The following is a 19754-nucleotide window of genomic DNA, read 5'->3' on the forward strand; positions in this document are numbered from 1 at the left end:
AAAACTGATCAATACTATGCTATGGCATAAATGACCAGTGACCAATGACTAGCTAAACTGCATGCATGGTTAATTGCGTACACGTAAAAAATACCAAAATCCAAAATTGTGCATTGTGATCAAAAAGTCCCATCAAAACAAAAATGGTACCGATAAAAACTACAGACAACAGCGCAAAAAAATTAGCCCTCATATTGCCCCGTATGTGGAAAAATAAAAAAGTTATAGGGGTCAGAAGAGGACAATTTTAACCCCTTAAGGACCAGGCACGTATGAGTACGTCCCTGCGCCCTGGGCCTTAAGGACCAGGCCCGTACTCATACGTCCGTAGGAATTTTGCATCCCGCTGCACAACGGGCGGGTTTAGAAACCGGACGCCTGCTGAAATCGTTCAGCAGGCGTCCAAGGCAAACCCCCCCCCCCCCCCATGTCGGCAGTCGCAGAAAATCGCATGTCAATTCAGACATGCGATTTTCTGCTATTCCAGACTGATCGGGTCTCTGGTGACCCGATCAGCCCGGAAAATAGTGATGATCTGACCTCTCAGTGACAGCCCAGATCATCTTGCAGGGTAGGAGGGAGGTCGCAGTGCTGCGATCTCCACCTATCCCCTGCCATTGGTCAGAACTGATTCTGACCAATGGCAGAGCAGGACAGTGGGACATGGGGAGAAGGACGAGACTGCTGGATCCTGGCTCAGGTAGGAAAGCGACGTGGGGGGGGGGGGGGGGATGAAAGTGAAAGTAATGTGATCTTTACTGTGGCAACCACTAGGAAAGCCAAACTGCAACTCCCAGCATGCCCAGACAGCCAAAGGCAAACTACAACTCCCAGCATGCCTGGGCAGTCTAGGCATGCTGGGAGTTGTAGTTTTGCAACATCTAGAGGGTCACAGTTTGGGGACCACTGTTACAGTGGTGCCCAAACTGTAGCCCTCCAGATGTTGCCAAACTACAACTCTCAGCATGCCTAGACTGCCCAGGCATGCTGGGAGTTGTAGTTTTGTAACATCTGTCCCTTCAGATTTTGCAATTTTCATGAAATTTTTGAAAATTGCTGCTCTACTTTGAAGCCCTCTAATTTTTTCAAAAAGTAAAAATATGTCCATTTTATGATGCCAACATAAAGTGGACATATTGTATCTGTGAATAAAAATAAAATGTATTTGGAATATCAATTTTCTTACAAGTAGAGAGCTTCAAAGTTAGAAAAATGCAAAATTTTCAACATTTTCATGACATTTTTGGATTTTTCACCAAAAAAGGATGCAAGTAACGATGAAAATTTACCAAAATAAAGTACAATATATCACGAAAAAACAGTCTCAGAATCAGAATATTCGGTAAAAGTGTTTTAGAGATATTAATTCTTTAAAGTGACAGTGGTCAGATGTGCAAAAAACGCTCTGGTCCTACAGTGAAAATTTGCCTGGTCATTAAGGGGTTAAACATACTAATTGGGGTGCATGTAGTTTATAGTAAAAATGCATGTAGTTTATAGTAAAAATATAACCTATGTAAATTGGGTATCCTTGTAACCGTATAGACCTACAGAATAAAGATAAGGTGTCATTTTTAACGAAAAGGGCACTGGGTAGAAACGGAAACCCTAAAAATTTACCAAGTGGCGTTTTTGTTTTTCATTTCACCCCACAAATAATTTTTTTTTGTTTTGTCGCAGATTATATTATAAAATAAGTAATGTAATTACAAAGTACAATTGGTGACGCAAAAAACAAGCCCTCATATGGGTCTGTAGGTACAGAATTGAACGCATTATGATTTTTAGAAGGTGAGGAGGAATAAACAAAAGTGCAAAAAAGGAAAATTTGCTGAGTCCTTAAAGGGGTACTCCACCCCAGGACATCTTATCCCCTATCCAAAGGATAGGGGATAAGATGTCAGATCGTGGGGGTCCCGCCGCTGGGGACCCTCGGGATCTCTGCTGCAGCACTCCGCTGTCATTACTGCACAGAGCAAACTTGCTCTGTGTATAATGACAGGTGATACAGGGGCCCGGAGCCGCATAATGACATCACAGCTCTGCCCCCTTGTGATGTCACGCCCGCCCCTTCAATACAAGTCTATGGGAAGGGGCGTGACGGCCGTCAGTACGGACAGGCATAGGATAGATCAGTCCCTACCTTAGGTAGGGACTGAGCACTCATGTTACCATGACAACGGAGGCCACGATCAGTCCTCCGGTTGCCATGGCAACCATTGGCGCTCTGCTTTCACTTTGCAGAGTACCGATCAGTGACAGAGGGAGCTCCCTCATTCTGTTGCCCTAATAGTCACTGCGGTCTTAGTGACCGCAGCATCTACAGGGTTAACCCATGATTGGAGCGTAGCTCGGTTCCTGAGTGCCCGCGGGTGGCCTCCTCTGATGGGGCCCCCCTCACCACCGAGCGCTTCACACAGTGAAGCAACGGAGGAGAGGGGAAGGAGACCCGCACCAGATCCCTTCTATTGGTCCGTCTGTACTGACGGACCAATAGCAGCGATCGCCGGCCGGGGACCGCTGCGATTGGTCCCTGGCCGGCTTCAGGGAGGCTCTGCTGTGCAGCACAGCCGAGTTCAATAAACTGTCACAGCCCCAGGTGGAGCTGTGACAGTTTATTCTCATCAGGTACATGTAACTGATTTAGCTGGAACGGGTTAAGGTAAAAATGGCCTGAGTCCTTAAGTGGTTAAAATAAGATCTGAGAGAGTCACATAAAGGCTTACCTTTTGTGTCTCTGTTTTTATGGCATTCATTTTTTAGGCTTAGATTGCCATGAACCTTGAATTGCTATTTCCTTAGCTAAACTATGTAATCTCTGTTGCCTATATATTTTTCACTTGTAATATTACAAGTAGGTCGGGAAATTACTCCCAAGGGGCATTCCAACCATAAAGCAGGCACAGGAGCGGCGCTTGCCTCAAAGAGACAGGTCCGGATCCCGGCAGCTGACCGCTGCTCATGAAGGAATCAGCGATCCTTAACCCTTTAGATAGCAAGATCAATACAATAAAATATATATATTTTTACTAGACGAGAAAAATGATGGAGCAATCTTCAATTCATTATCCCTTATTCATGGTTGATAAAAACAAACGTAACAGATATGATGCTTTACCGCACAGGAAGACGTACATTTCAGGGGTGCCAACATTTACAGCCATGACTGTATAATGTTATTGATCTTATATGAAAAGTCTGAAAGTCCGATATTTAATCCTCATTTTTTTGCGACTTTTGTGTGTACACATAAACTAGTAAACAGCCTTACCTAAGCAACTTTCAGTTTTAACTTTGCAGTGGTTGCAAATTTATGAAATGTGAATGTTGCACATAGGCAAAAAGTCTCAAACCGCTCCTACATATTGCAAGTCAAAGCCAGATCACTCAATTCATCCTTGGATTTACCCATAGGATCCCCAGGCAGCAGTGTGTACATCTTAAAATTTGACAGTATATGGGTATTAAGATGGCAGTAAAATTCCTTATCCAGAATAATCACCACCCCACCCCCGCCAGCCTCATCCACATGTTGGATAATTACTTCATCAAATTCTTCAAGCTGTTTTCAAGCAACTCTTTTATGCAGTGTTAGGTTATACATCTCTCGGTGGATTTCTGGATGATTGGATGATTTTATGCTCCACCGCATCCTGAAAAAAATCCAGGGTAGGTGTATGTGACTTTATAGGGTAAAACTCTGGGTTGCAGACAACTAAATATTGGTTCCTGGGCATTCTCTTGCACATCTTGCATCTGCTGCAACTTTGAGACCGCCGTGAGCTTTCAAAATGTGAGACCCAAGGCAGCCTTTAGTAAAATAGCAGGGGCATTTGTGTTAATGATATTTGATGCAGCATTGAAACCACCATCTACAGAAGTATGAGTTTGTAAAATATTTACATTGCTTGTATTATTCATCGTAGAATCATTATTGTCAAGAACTTCAGACTCATAGATACTGGCTGAAATATTCATATTAGAAAAATTATTTTTGTTTACATCAGGCACAGTCCTGAAAAAAAATCTAAAACTTTGTGAGGGGGGGAAATAAAGTGTCTCAATAAATACCTTTGCTGACTGGTTGAAAACAGGATTAGACTCTACTTTATCTTGTAAGGCTTCGTAGACCACCTTGGACAAGCGGTTCTTCCTGCTTACTTTGCGTTTTTTGCTGTATTGGGCTCAGATTGAGAGGATGTGTGTATGGGGGAAGGGGGGACACCAGACCACTGCCACCAACACTCCTAGATGGATCACATCACTCCAGAGTGGAATCTGATGACCCTGCTTCTGTAAAGGTATAGCTTACTTTCTTTAATTCCTTTTTGCGACCACGACTCCTGTTTTTCTTGAGAATAGATTGCGGTGTCGATGGTTTTATATTAAGTTGTGGCCTCTGGTACACGGTTTCCATTTTGTAATCCTGTAAATCTCTGAGGAATTTTGTATGTCTGGTCTCCGTAATAGTGTGCATGTTAATTTTGTATATATTGGGGATTTTGTGTGCAACTTTAGGGAATATATCTGTACATATGTATGTGGAAGGGGTAATTCTTTTCAGTCAGGTGCCATGTGTTGATCAGGTGACACTTCGCATATATATAGAATTCAGTATTGGTTAGTTGTTAGTATGACTAAGGTTGGCTTTCCCAACTGAAACTAGTTAAACTCTCTGTGTCCACCTGTCTTGACGTGAGTCTATTGAACATTAAAGGGGTACTCAGGTGAAAACCTTTTTTCTTTTAAATCAACTGGTGGCAGAAAGTTAAACATATTTGTAAATTACTTCTATTATAAAATCTTAATCCTTCCAGTACTTATTAGCTGCTGAAGGCTACAGAGGAAATTCCTTTCTTTTTGGAACACTGATGACATCACAAGCACAGTGCTCTCTGCTGACATCTCTGTCCATTTTAGCAACCATGCATAGCAGATGTATGCTAAGGGCAGCTTGGTGGCTCAGTGGTTAGCGTTAGCACTGCTGCCTTTCAGTGCTGGGGACTTGGGTTCAAATCCCACTAAGGACAACAATAAATAAAGCGTTATTATTATTATAATAACATCAGCAGCAGAGAGAACTGTGCTCGTGATGTCATCAGAGAGCATTCCAAAAAGAAAAGAATTTCCCCTCTAGTATTCAGCAGTGAATTAGTACAGGATGATTTTTTAATAGAAGTAATTTACAAATATGTTTAACTTTCTGCCACCAGTTGATTTAAAAGAAAAAAGGTTATCACCGGAGTACCCCATTAAATATAGATAGAAGCTTTTTCAAGAGCAGCCGTGCTGGACAGCCATCATTTCTTTTTTTTAGTACTAATTACCTTTTTTACAAGTTAACCCCTTCATGACCCAGCTAGTTTTGGCCTTCATGACCCAGTCCGTTTTTTTCAAATCTGACATGTGTCTCTTTAAGTGATAATAACTTTGGACTGCTTTTACATGGCAACGGGATTCAGAGGTTGTTTTTTCGAGACATGTTGTGCTTTATATTAGTGGTGAATTTTTGTTGATACATGAAGCGATTTTTATGAAAAACTCTAAAATATTGTGGAAAAATTGGAAACATTTTAATTTCTCTGTTTGAAACTCTCTACTTGTAAGAGAAATAGTCATGCCAAATGAATTTAGTTATTAATTCACATCCACAAAATGTCTACTTTATGCTGGCATCATTTGTTAAACAATCTTTTACTTTTTTATGACATTATATTATGATAATTTTTTTCAAATTCTCTACAAAAGTTCAAAAAAAAATTTTTTTTTTGGGAGGGAACAATTACATTTTGAATTTGTGTGTGTGTGTGTATGTGTATATATGTGTATATGTATGTATATAATATAAATATATACATATATATATATATATATATATATATATATATGTAGAAGAAAGTGGTGGGACAGCACCGGGGTTCGACCTCTGTGCCCGTAGTCACCCAGGCAGCCAGCCCAGGATGTTTGTACAGATAGTCCAAAATCACTGCACAAGACAGGTCAAGGATCTTCAAAGAAACTGGGTGGTCTTTATTGGCTACTACTGCCGAAACGTTGCTCTTGATGTGGGGATAATAAAGACCACCCAGTTTCTTTGAAGATCCTTGACCTGTCTTGTGCTGTGATTTTGGACTGTCATACACATATAGGATTTATTCCATTCTAAAGCTTTGGAATGTAATAAATCACTTGAAATTCTAGTTTTTGTGGTGTGCTGCAGCCAACCGTTTTTCTTTCGATAGCTGTGGGTCCTTGACCTGAGCTCTCTTTGCTGCTTTGCACCAAACTACATATGGAGGTACTGCTCAACCTGGACTTTTTCTATTATATACACACACACACACACACACATATATATATATATATATATATATATATGTATGTGTGTGTGTGTGTGTATATATATATATATATATATATATAATTTTTTATTTTTTTTTACTTCTGCACAACAGGGGGAGCTGTTGTACAACTAAACAGCTACTTTAAAAAAAAAAATGTGTGTGTATATATATATCTGCACTTGCTTCACCCAGAAATAAAGCATACAGCGGGCACAGGACGGGTAAGGGACACCGGGGAAGGAGGACAGGAAAGGGACACACACACCGCACTGCTCAGGATTTTTATGTGCGAAACACTGCCATCAGCTAGTCAGATTTGACTAGCTGATAAGAGCGATTGCTGTGAGGGGGGGGGGGGGGGGGGCGCAAGATGCTAGGTCCCCATGCAAGATGGCTGGCTATTAGTGATAGCCACCATTTTACCCGGCGCGGCGGGATGCCGCGAGTAGCGGCCAGTATCTGCATGACGTACATGTATGTCATGGGTCGGGAAGGGGTTAATCCATGCTACAGCCAAGCTATTGTGGATGAGCTGAACTGGACTTTGTAAAATTTACTCCTTAATCAAGAAAAATTGCCGTAAAATCTTGGTCAAAGCAAACAAATATATTAGAAATCACACAGACTCTCTTATGGACGGGAGTTGAACTGAAGGAACTGATCAGTATTTTTACCCAAAACCAGACATGAAACCAATACAGAGAAAACTTTGGTAGAAAGATTTGCATATTCTTCTAGGTTTTTAATCTACTTCTGGTTTTAGCCAAATACACTAACCAAAATGCTGACTATGTTAAACATTACTAAAGTTATCTCATATCTATAATTCATAAAATTCTGATATAATATCTGTGTCTTGCTTTTTTAGTGTGGTCAGTCCCAGTTTATTAGCCGAACTTCTAACACTTTTAGAGAAAAGAGCTATATCTTCATCAGCTGCCAAAGAGGTATGTGCATATATTTGTATCCGATGATTAACTTTTAAATAAAATATTGCATATAACAGATTGCAGCCTTAAAACGTTTGTTGGTCTTCAGAAATAAAGGATTAAAGAAAGCCTTTAACCCTGTTTTAATTTTGCTAGGCAACAGTGACATGTTAATACACTTAGTCCAGCGACCACTGAACCCACATCTCTCCCCCCCCCCCCCCCCCCCACCTTCCTGCAATATCCTGAATGGGGAGTTTTGACCTCTGCACAACGTGGCAGCCGACACGCTCCTTAATTTATCTCTACGAGAGAGCTGGAGCTCTGCAATCTCAGGATCTCCCATAGAGCTGCATGTAGGAAAGACTGGGCCCCATACAATCTAGCACTTATCTCCTAGCCTTAGGATAAGGGGATAAGTTTTGCTATTCTGGAGTTCTCCTCTTATTTAATTTTACTACAGTACTATAAGACAGCCATCTTGTCTGAACTACTGCATTAAGAGGGATTCTTTACAGCAAGCCCCAAAGATGTAGGAACAATAGACTGGAGGAGGAATCCTATTAACTTCTATTGAATAGTTTACTAGCAATACTTTATCACTTGTGCATTGAAGGGGAGGGTGAGCTGTGCCCTGATCCTGTTTTGTTTATAAATTGGTGTCACCTTTTACTGTAATCCTGTTTGTGATGATAAAAAGGAGATTGCTGAGTGACAGCTGCAGTCCACATGATTGCATACAACTTAATGTATTGTTTTGGACTGCAGCTATAGCTCTAGTTAGAATCAATCAATACAGCTACAAAACAGTCTCATTGTTGCCTAGGCATTTACTTCGTACCTACATCATGTTCTAGCAAAGTGATCAACACATTACACTGAAAACTACGTACAAAAAGGTGGTAACCTTACAGTCACTTGGAATAAAGGTTCTAGCCAATGCGAAATATTAAAATGATATTATGCATGGTTTTCCTCTAATACTGCATGTCATGCTCGTAGGTTGGTAGGCCTTCTCTAAAATTGGCTCTGTAAGCAATCTGCTTTTATTTCTTAGTGCTGTGCATATTGCAGTGTGAACGAACAAGTTAGGCTGCAGCATAACACTATACTAGAGACAGAGAAGATTTACTGCTCCACCTAACAACATGACAACCTCATTACACTGAAATCTGTACATACAATGATACATTTTCTGATATATCAGTATTTACACCAGCTATTGTTAGAACATATTCAAAATAATATTGAAAAGTAGTCAAGGCTGCTAAGGTACACAAGGAAAATATTTACTGAAGTTCTTTAGTTTTTTTAAAAGTGTACTTGTTGCTCCTTCTCTGCTCTTTGTGTGTGCAACTGAGATGGTCCCATAGACTTGCATTGTATATCCATCTCTGTCATGTGGTACAGAGCCTAAAGAGAGAAATCTTAGAGTGCTCTTCTTCAAGAATGTTCTAGCGATCATTGAGGTCTGAACACCCAGACCATTGGCATAAACAACTAACAGTCAGCTATATAAGGATCTCTGTAAATATGTATACCCAAAAATAGTGAATATTAATAAAAACTTGTCTCCCAAAAATATCAGAGGCGGGATAGACAAAAAGCAGTCATTCTGGTAACTTTATTTTTAATTAATGCAAGTTAAATTGTGTAGTAGTTTTGTAGTCTGGGTTGTTACGGACATAGAGTAATTTTATTTTATTTTAGTGTATTTTTGTTTATTTTTTTACTTTCCGGATAGAAGTGCTGCCTGAACTGCAGATTGCTTTACTATTGTTAACATGGAATACTGTTTTACTATACTACTGTTCATGCTGTAATACAGTGATTCTTAGAATCTGAGCGCTAAATATAAAAGTAGACTGCAACTATTTGTATCATTGAAGTTACATAATTTGAGCAGTATTCATTTACTTTGATCACTATGGAAAGACTCTTATACGGGACCCATACAGAGTTGTCATTGGCTGACCAGTTTTCTGGGAAGCTCATCATCTTACAGGTCTGTAGGTGGTAGTGTGTGGCTGTTGTACATAAATATTTGGCTTTCTACAAGTTTGGGATACAAATATTAAAATGAAGTTGTCGATTTCCTCCATAGGGGAGGTAATGTATCTGGCATTGGTGTTTTTCCCTTTCTAAACACAAGTTAATTGTAGTTTGATACTTCAAATAGAGAGTGCATGTAAGAACATTCATAGAAGAAAATAAAATATTAATGTTATTCTAAAAACCTGTACTTATTGTCTGCCAGTCAGATGTGACAGAATAAATTGGTTCTTCTCCATTTAGCTATGCTACACAGTGCTTTACAGTTTTTAACTAATAGGAAGAGTTTTTTTTTATCTCTTCAACACCTTTTCCCTGGACACATTCTGGGCCTTAAGTTCTTAACGCCACAGCCTTTTTTTTTTTTTCTTTTTTGTTGTTACCATAAATGTAATGGGCGCATAGATGTAACTTATATAGACATTATTGGTCTAAATAATAAAGGAAATATGTTGTTAGCAGGGATGTGGAAATCCTATCGCCCAACACCCGGTACAAGTAGTTTTGGGCTCCGGGCAGGTGAATTTGTCATAGATTTAGCCCTGTATCGGGCTAGCAGGGACAGACCGATGTCTCCCTTATTTTTCTTTAATGCCGGTGTGAAGTGCAGGAGCCGATGCAAGTCTGCACTTCACACCGGCGCTCAGAGTGTATGGAGGGGGCGGTGGCGGCCCCCAGCTGATTTCAGTAGCCGGGGGCCGCTGCTCAGAACCCCCCCCAGCCGGTGTGAGGGAATCTCACCTCACAGCTGAGCCCGAGCAGAGCCCGAGATAGCACGTCTTCTGGAGATGATTAAGCCACGTCCCCTCATCCCCCCTCCCGGAGGATGGAGAGTGCAGCTCTGCATAACACAGGAAGACGGGGAGAATGAGGACGTACACAGCTCCTCCCTCCCCCGCTCTGTCTACACAGGACCTAATTCATCACAGGGAGGTTTCAAGTATTCACGGGGGAAACACAGAGCAGGAGGAGGGGAGAGGACATGTGTGTGAAGGAGACTGCACTGCACGGGCTGGGGATTTCACCTCACATCGGCTCAGGTGAGAAGGCTGAGCATGCAGACGGCGGGAAGGGTTGTTGTATATGTATGTAATGTATGATTAGAGGAGTGTATGTATGATGTGTGCATATGTATGTGTCATGTGTATATGTGTATCGTTGTGTATGATGTGGGGTGGGCAGCGGCAGGTGTGTGTATAATGTGTGCATATGTATGGTGTATGTGTGATGTGTATATATGATGTGTGTATGTGTGATGTGTGTATGTAATGTATGATGTGGGGGGGCAGCGGCGGGTGTATGTATGATGTATGTAATGTATGATATAGGGGGCAGTGGCAGGGGTATATATGATGTGTGTATGGTGTCTGTGTATGTGTGATGTGGGTATGTAATGTATGATATAGGGGGCAGTGGCAGGGGTATATATGATGTGTGTATGATATAGGGGGCAGCGGCAGGTGTTGTATGATGTGTGCATATGTATGGTGTATATTTATGGTGTGAGTGTATGTGTATATATGATGGGTGTATGGTGTATGTGTGATGTGTGCATGTAATGTATGATGTGTGGGGGGAAGCAGCGGCGGGTGTATGTATGATGTGTCTATGTATGATGTATGTATGTAATGTATAATATAGGGGGCAGTGGCCGGTATATGTGTATGTATGATATGTGTATGTATGTATGTTTTGTACAGGGAGGACTGACAAGTGCTGCTGCCAGTTGTGCCATCTAATTTTATTTATTTTTAGTGCTTTCTGGCCACCCGCACTAAATTGCACGACCAGAATCCCGCCCCTTCATACTCCCCCGCCGACCAAGAGCCCCACGGATGCACGCAAACACGCTCGAACCAAAACTACAACTCCTAGCATGTTTCATTATAACCTAAACTGTAGAACTATAAAGTGTAATAATTTTCTGGGCTTGCCTCGGGTGTAAAAGGAGCTAGCTACAGCTCTCCCGCCGCTAATAGCCTGGCATGCTGCGATCACCATGGCCGCTATTAAACCATTAGATCACTGCTGTTAAAGTTGACAGCAGTGTCTAAAGGAATCTTATATCCATCCCTGGTGGTCTAGTGGGGTGAATCGTACTATTTTGGTTGAAATTATTTTATCTACCAGGACAAGTGGATTTTCTTGAGGGACAAGTAGATTGTGTTCCGCTTTAGTCCCTTGGACAAATAGTTTTTTTTTTTTAATTTCCACACCCCTGTGTTAGTCATAGAAATATCAAGAAAAACATATTCCAGTGAAATATCTATTTATTCTCAACATAATAATAAAAGTGGTTCAAGACAAAACATGAACACGTAAACAATGTCGCTCAATCTGCAGCCCAGGAAAGAATCAGATGGGGAAATCTAATCTTATCCTTATCTGAGATGCCTGCCTGTTAAAACTGTAGGTCCCCTGTCCTTATGACATGGGCCTACATTGGAACCTCCTAGTAGAACCTAGGAAAGGTTGGGGATACAGATAGTAGATATGGTATACAGTTATGATTGGCTGCAGCTGGAGATAACCCCTTAAATCATCAAATGTCAATACAGACGCACAGATTTGATTACATAGAAGACAATAACATGTGGTAGATAAAGTAGCAATTTGTACCCGTGGGTGTTGCCCATGGGTGTAGCACAGTATTCATACAGAAGACATAAACCGTTGTCTACATAGCATAACTTAGGATGTCATTATGCATACATTAGTAAAACCATACACATCCAACGCGTTCACGGTAGTCAGCGTGTGTTCACATGTATAGATAAATGATGCTTGATGGTGTGCAACAATGGATAATCCTCACTTTGGTTATAGAAGAGGATAAGTAGCAGACGTGTGGACAGTTCAGGTGAATATCATGAGGATCTAAAATTATATATATATAGGTCGGTATTTATATTTATGATAAGGCCATGATGCAAACAGGTATATAATAGGATGAGGGGATAACGTTATCTTGTAGGGGAGTAGCCGGGTACTAGGTTAATCCTTAATATAGGTGGTATATCCAGGATGGAAGCAACTGGTCTAAAGTGAAGTATGAAAAGAGGTAATGATGGATGGGAAAATTGTGAAAAGAGGTGCAGATGGATATAGCCGTATCGGCTAGGAGGGGGTACCTAATGATAATAGTGTCCCTGAGATGTGAGCTTGGTACGACCAGGTATTCCCAGTGGATGACCAGGGAGATGATCACACCCTGTTACTGTAAATTAAAGAATCGAAAAGTTATAGAACTATGGGATAGTACAGTGACAGGTAGGTACTATTCGGCAATGATGTATGGTGAGGGGGCTAAATAATGACACCATGATACACCGACTGTTATGTAAAGGTTAGGATAGACTACAGTAGGTGGAAATAAAGGGTATATTGAAATGGGGGTTGTGGTTTAGTAGGTAAGCGGGTCTAGGGGTAACATAACCCTGGAGGTCAAACTAACGTGAGTTACATAGGACTCCATCCGTACCCCGGGATATGGGGGGGAGGTTTATGAATGGATGGCCATAGGTGTATTAAGTATGCTAATATAAGGATAGATATAACATTGGTGACTCATTGTGCCCACTAAAGGACCCTGGTGCATAGTTATAAATAATTTGTTTTCAAATGTAATGGTGGTGAAACTATATAGCCAAATAATAATAGACAGGGTAAAAGCAAGGCAATAGAGTGGTACAAGCAGTGGGGATTCAGTGTACTTACCAGTGGTGGTTAGCGTCCACTTAATAGGTCTGTCCGCAGGAGAGGAGAGCCCCTTAGAGAGCCCGGTGGGGAAGGAAAGGTTAAGATTAGAATTAGTACATTATATAATCACATAGGTTATGATATATATACCCTATATGCTGATATATGCATAATTAATTTAGGATAGAACTGCCCATAAGGTGAGAAGGGGGAGGGGTCATTGAGACCGTGGGGGTGTATCGTATCCAGGGTAAAAATCCAACAAGTTTGCTTTTGAGTGAGGATTTTCTCGATATTCCTCCTTGGGGAGGGTTGTATGACCTCAAGGACTTGAAATTGGAGAACCGGGAGTTTGCCTCTATGTATGTTGTTTACATGTCTAGCAATTGGTTTCTCCCGGTTGTTGTTTATGTCTCCCACATGTTACAGAATTCTCATGTTGTGTCCAGCTGTCCTCGGTCATTTTTGTATATCAAAACATCCAGGAAAGGGAGTTGAGACTGTTGTATGTCTGATGTAAAATGTAGACCAATTTCATTATGGTTTAATGACGTAACGAAATCCTTGAATTGTGTTTTGGAACCTGACCAGATGATGAACACATCGTCAATGTATCTTGTCCACATGACAATGTTTTTGGTCCAGTTTGTAGAAGAGTCTGTGAAAACGATGGTGCCCTCCCACCAGCCCAGGGTTAAGTTAGCATAGCTGGAGGTGCATGGGCTCCACATGGCTGTACTCCTGAGCTGGTGGTAGAAGGTGGAGTCAAACAGGGAATAGTTATGGGTGAGTATGAATTGCATGAGATCAAGGATGAATCTGTTGAGGGTGTGGAGATGGTTACTACTTGTTTCTAGATTATAAGAAATAACTCTTAGGCCGATGCTGTGGATGACTGAGCTATAAAGAGCCTCAACATCGATGGAGGCTAGATACCAGTAGTCTTCAATGGTCGTGCCTTCTAGTTTGCGCATTAGGTCAGTTGTGTCCCTGGTGTAGGAGGGTAAAGCTGTGACAAACATCCCATCAACATCTGGGAGAAACCAATTGCTAGACATGTAAACACCATACATAGAGGCAAACCCACGGTTCTCCAATTTCAAGTCCATGAGGTCATACAACCCTCCCCAAGGAGGAAGAATATCGACAAAATCCTCACTCAAAAAGAAACTTGTTGGATTTTACCCTGGATACGGTACACCCCCACAGTCTCAATGAAAGTCTAAATTTTACCAGTTTTATTTAATCTAATTTACCAGCCATTCCATTTCATCCCTGGTTTAAGACTCCCACTTATCATACTGTGGCACTGTATCCTTCTCGCTGCCCCTCCCCCTCTCACCTTATGGACATTTCTTTCCTAACTTAATTATGCATATATCAGCATATAGGGTGTATATATCATAACATATGTGATTTATATAATGCACTAATTATAATCTTAACCTTTCCTTCCCCTCCTAAATTTACATTTATATTTTTTACCCCCATATTACCCTGTTTATCCACAGCTTATTACCAATGCAGTGGTGATTGTGTATACTTTATTACAATTCTCGATTATCATATACTGTATCCTAAGACCGACCCTGTTATACTATCTAACCGGCACCACCATCTGAGTATAACTGTCATTTCGCAACGCTCCTCAGTGCACACGCATATGTGTTGCACTTTGTTCCTCCTCCAGGCACCGCTGTATCAGCGTGATTGCCAGCTTGCGGTCCACGCTGGAGCGCATGCCTTCTGGCGCGTCACCAGTGGCGCACTTCCGGCATCAGGCTTTCCTCTCCTGCGGACAGACCTATTAAGTGGACACTAACCACCACTGGTAACTATACTGAATCACCACTGCTTGTACCACTCTTTCTATCTCCTTGCTTTTACCCTGTGTATTATTATTTGGCTATATGGTTCCACCACCATTACATTTGACTACAAATTATTTATAACTATGCACCAGGGTCCTTTAGTGGGCACAATGAGTCACCATTGTTATATCTATCCTTGTATAAGCATATTTAATGCACCCATGGTCATCCATTCATAAACACACACCCCCCTTCCCCACATATCCCGGGGTATGGGTGGTGTCCTATCTAACTCACCCTATTTTGACCTCCAGGGTTATGTTACCCCCTGGACCCGCTTAGTTACTTAACCCCTTAAGGACAAGCGCCATAAATGTATGGTGCTGCTAAGAAGTACTTAGCGCACAGTGCCGTACACTTACGGCGCAGTTTTCCTGGATCACCGCGTCTCTGGACGCGGTGATCGGAATGGGATGACTGCTGATATCTATCAGCAGACATCCTGGCATATCGCCCAGGGGGGGTCCTGAGACCCCCCATGTCGGAGGTCACGGCAAATCACCGGTCAATTCAGACCGACGATTTGCCGCTATTCCGGGTCAATCGGGTCTCAGGTGACCCGGTAACCCAGAAAAAAGGGTAAATGGGGCTGTCTGAGACAGCCCCATTAACCCTTACCCAGCAGGAGTGAGGTGGCACGACTGACCAATCACGGACCTGCTGGGGACGGCGATCGGAGTGGAGATCGGCGCTGGCGGGGCTCTCCTACCTTGCCCTGATCCAGCGAGGGTCCCCTCGTGTGCGGTGGCGGCGACAGGAGCAGCAGGATCGGTCCCGGCGGCAGGATACAGCGGCGGCGTTCCCAGCGGCTGGATACAGCAGGAGGTGAGGCCTGTTCACCACCTACTGTTGCTTAGCCAAAACTTGCGGCATGCAAAGCCAAAGGGCATGCTGGGAGTTGTAGTTTTGCGACAGCTGGAGTTCCAACTACAACTCCCAGCATGCCCTTTGGTAGTCTGTGCATGCTGGGGGTTGTAGTTATGCAACAGCTGGAGGAAAAAATTTTCTATGAAAAAGTGTGCATTCAGCTGTTGCATAACTACAACTCCCAGCATGCACAGACTACCAAAGGGCATGCTGGGAGTTGTAGCAGTGTGCCTCCAGCTGTTGCAAAACTCTCAGCATGCCCTTCGACTATCAATGCATGCTGATTGTTGCAGTTTTGCAACAGCTGGAGACACATTGGTTGTGAAACAGTTTGTTACCTAACTCAGTGTTTCGCAACCAGTGTGCCTCCAGCTGTTGCAAAACTGCAACTTTGGGGGGAGGACCTCCAGCTGTTGCAAAACTACAACTCCCAGCATGCACTGAGAGACTGTACATGCTGGGAGTTGTAGTTTTGCAACAGCTGGAGGCACACTGGTTGCGAAACACTGGGTTAAGTAACAAACGCTCATTTGCACAGCCCACTGTTCCAAAGATCTGTCGAACGTCAGTGGGGTTTAAATGTTCACTACACCCCTTATTAAATTCTGTGAGGGGTGTAGTTTCCAAAATGGAGTCACATGTGGGGGGTCCACTGTTCTGGCACCACGGGGGGCTTTGTAAACGCACATGGCCCCCAACTTCTATTCCAACCAAATTCTCTCACCAAACGCTCAATGGCGCTCCTTCTTTTCTAAGCATTGTAGTTCGCCCGCAGAGCAATTTACATACACATATGGGATATTTCCATACTCAGTAGAAATTGGGTTACAAATTTTGGGAGGCTTTTTCTCCAATTACCCCTTGTGAAAATGAAAAATTTGGGGTAACATCAGCATTTTTGTGAAAAAAATCTAATTTTTCATTTTCCTGTCCAACTTTAGCGGAAATTTGTCAAACACCTGTGGGGTGTTAAGGCTCATTGTACCCCTTGTTACATTCCTTGAGGGGTGTAGTTTCCAAAATGGTAGGCCATGTGTTTGTTTTTTTTTTAAAAAATTTTTTGCTGTTCTGGCACCATATTGGCTTCCTAAATGCAACATGCCCCCCAAAAATCATTTCATCAAAATTTGCTTTCCAAAAGCCAAATGTGACATTGTAGTGCACCAGCAGTGCACTTGACTTCCACACATGGGGTATTTCCATACTCAGAAGAGATGGGGTTACAAATTTTGGGTTGCATTTTCTCCTGTAACCCCTTGCAAAAAAGTTAAATTTGGGGGAAAACTAGCATTTTAGTGGAAAAAAATGTATTTACACATCCAACTTTAACGAAAAGTCGTCACAACACCTGTGGGGTGTTAAGGCTCACTGGATCCCTTGTTACGTTCCTTGAGGGGTGTAGTTTCCAAAATAGTATGCCATGTTGTTATTTTTGCTGTTCTAGTGCATAGGGGCTTCCTAAATGTGACATGCCCCCCAAAAACCATTTCAGAAAAACCTACTTTCCAAAATCCCATTGTCGCTCCTTCCCTTCTGAGCCTTGTAGTGCACCCACAGAGCACTTGACATCCACCTATGAGGTATTTCCTTACTCGAGAGAAATTGGGTTACAAATTTTGGAGGGCTCTTTCTCATTTTACCCCTTGTAAAATTTCAAAAACTAGCTCTACAAAAACATGCGAGTGTAAAAATTAAGATTTTGAATTTTCTCCTTCACTTTGCTGCTATTCCTATGAAACACCAAAAGGGTTAACACACTTTCTGAATGTCATTTTGAATACTTTGGTGGGTGCAGTTTTTATAATGGGGTCATTTATGGGGTATTTCTAATATGAAGACCCCTCAAATCCACTTCAAAACTGCACTGGTCCCTGAAAAATTCAGATGGGAATTTTGTGAAAAATTGGAAAATTGCTGCTGAACTTTGAAGCCCTCTGATGTCTTCCAAAAGTAAAAACTCATCAATTTTATGATGCAAATATAAAGTAGACATATTGTATATGTGAATCAATATATAATTTATTTGAAATATCCATTTTCCTTACAAGCAGAGAGTTTCAAAGTCAGAAAAATGCAAAATTTTCAACATTTTCATGAAAATTTTCCACTGTCTTAAGTTCCTGACACAAGGTGTCAGCAGAGAGAAATGTGGACAAGACAAAAAAGAAATTCAAAAAGCAAAGAATTTCCTCTTTAGCATACAGCTTCTAATAAGTACTGGAAGGATAAAGATTTTCTAATAGAAGTATTTTACAAATCTGTTTAACTTTCTGGCACCAGTTCATTAAAAAAAAAAAAAAAAAAAAAAAAAACAGTTTTACACCGGAGTACCCCTTTAATGACCAAGCCATTTCCTTTTGTCCAACTCCAAAAGCCTAAACTTTTTATTTTCTTATCAACATGGCATTATGATAGCTTGATTTTTGCAGGACACATTTTACTTTTATTTGTACTATTTTGGGCTTTTCCTTCTGAGTGAGTATGATTACTGCAACACCAAAATCCAGGCTCAGTAGGCACAAGACATGGCAGTCATGGGGGCCTATATTAGGCCTGTGCCTGCTATGAAAATTAGGGATCGACCGATATCGTTTTTATAGGGCCGATACCGATACCGATAATCGGTGCAGGTTAGGGCCGATAGCCGATAACTTATACCAATATTCCGGTATAAGTTATCGGCTATTTAACCCCCTGCGACACCGCTGCAGATCATTGATTTAAAGCGGGCGCTTTAAATCAATGATCTGCAGTGGCTTTTGCGGGGCCATTGACCACCGCCGCCGCCACCACCCGCTTCTCTCCCCTACCTGCCAGGGTGCTCCGGGCCATCCATCCATCGTTCCTTTAGTGTCCGGGGGCGTTCCGGGTGGAGGGTGGTCCGGTCCGGGCTGTCCTTCTTCTCCGGCGGTCATCTTCTCCACTCCGGGAAGGCTCCGGACAAGTACGCTGCATAGACGTCGCTGCGCAGTGACGCCCGTGCGCAGCGACGCACCTGACGTCACGGCGTAGCGGCGTCTATGCAGCGTACTAGGCCGGAGCCTGCCCGGAGTGGAGAAGAAGACCGTAGGAGAAGGACAGCCCGGACCGGACCACCCTCCACCCGGAACGCCCCGGACACTACAGGAAGGAAGGATGGCCTGGACCACCCCCATTACGGGTAAGTTTAATTTTTTTTTTACTCGAAGGGTGGGGGAGGGGCCCGACCAGTATAGCGGTATGGGAAAAAATCCATACCGGTATACCGCCTAGCATCACGGTGGGGGGTGCGACGCGGTGCGGTGGGTCGAGGGGGTGGCGGGTGCGGTGGGGGCGGTGCGGGGGGCTGGGCATTATCGGCTTATCGGCAAGATAATTGCCGATACCGATAATGCCCAAAATCGGGATTATCAGCCGATAATATCGGCCATACCGATAATCGGTCGATCCCTAATGAAAATACATAGTCATTTTTTGTTTTGAAAAGTAGAAATCAGTCATCACTCCTCAGTAGTACTCACAATCTCTATCAACCTATCAGTATGTTTTTAGAGTACGGAACAAATAAAGCCAAGCATCTTGATAAAACCAAATACATAGCTGAAAGCAAAAACGTGTTAGTGACTTTTTGTGCTATTTTTCTCTTGTGCGATGCTCATAAGCAGCATTCCAATATGTCCCAAAGGTGTCTCATTTGATTTCGGGGCTTTCTACCCAAACTTCAAGTTCTTCCATACAGAAATAGGATTACTAGAGATTATAATGTTTATCTGTGGAGATTGTATGACTGCATGCTTCATTTTATTAGGGTAATACGTATGGCTGAGGTAGCTGAACTTCTTATGACATTGATTTGGACATTAGTACTTCTGAGACAACAGTATGTTATTATTGTCAGTATGTGTTGACTTGGACTTGCATACAAAGTCTTATTTCACTCTCTCTTCTCCACTGGCTTTGTGGAGGGATCCCTGGTGTAGTGAACTTCTGTGACATGTATTGATCTGGACACA

General features: G+C 42.2%; 1 protein-coding gene across 2 annotated transcripts in view; it reads left to right on the plus strand.

The window, feature by feature from the left end:
* The window catches only part of GATB (glutamyl-tRNA amidotransferase subunit B), a 143352-nt gene that overhangs the window by 113638 nt on the left and 9960 nt on the right, over window positions 1-19754 (plus strand). For both annotated transcript variants that reach the window (XM_056562790.1, XM_056562799.1), the window contains one exon: window positions 7213-7291. In XM_056562790.1, coding sequence (XP_056418765.1) covers window positions 7213-7291 — 79 coding nt within the window. The remainder of the gene's footprint in view (window positions 1-7212; window positions 7292-19754) is intronic.

The sequence above is a fragment of the Hyla sarda genome, chromosome 1 (genome assembly GCF_029499605.1).
Source record: "Hyla sarda isolate aHylSar1 chromosome 1, aHylSar1.hap1, whole genome shotgun sequence".
Classification (NCBI taxonomy): domain Eukaryota; kingdom Metazoa; phylum Chordata; class Amphibia; order Anura; family Hylidae; genus Hyla; species Hyla sarda.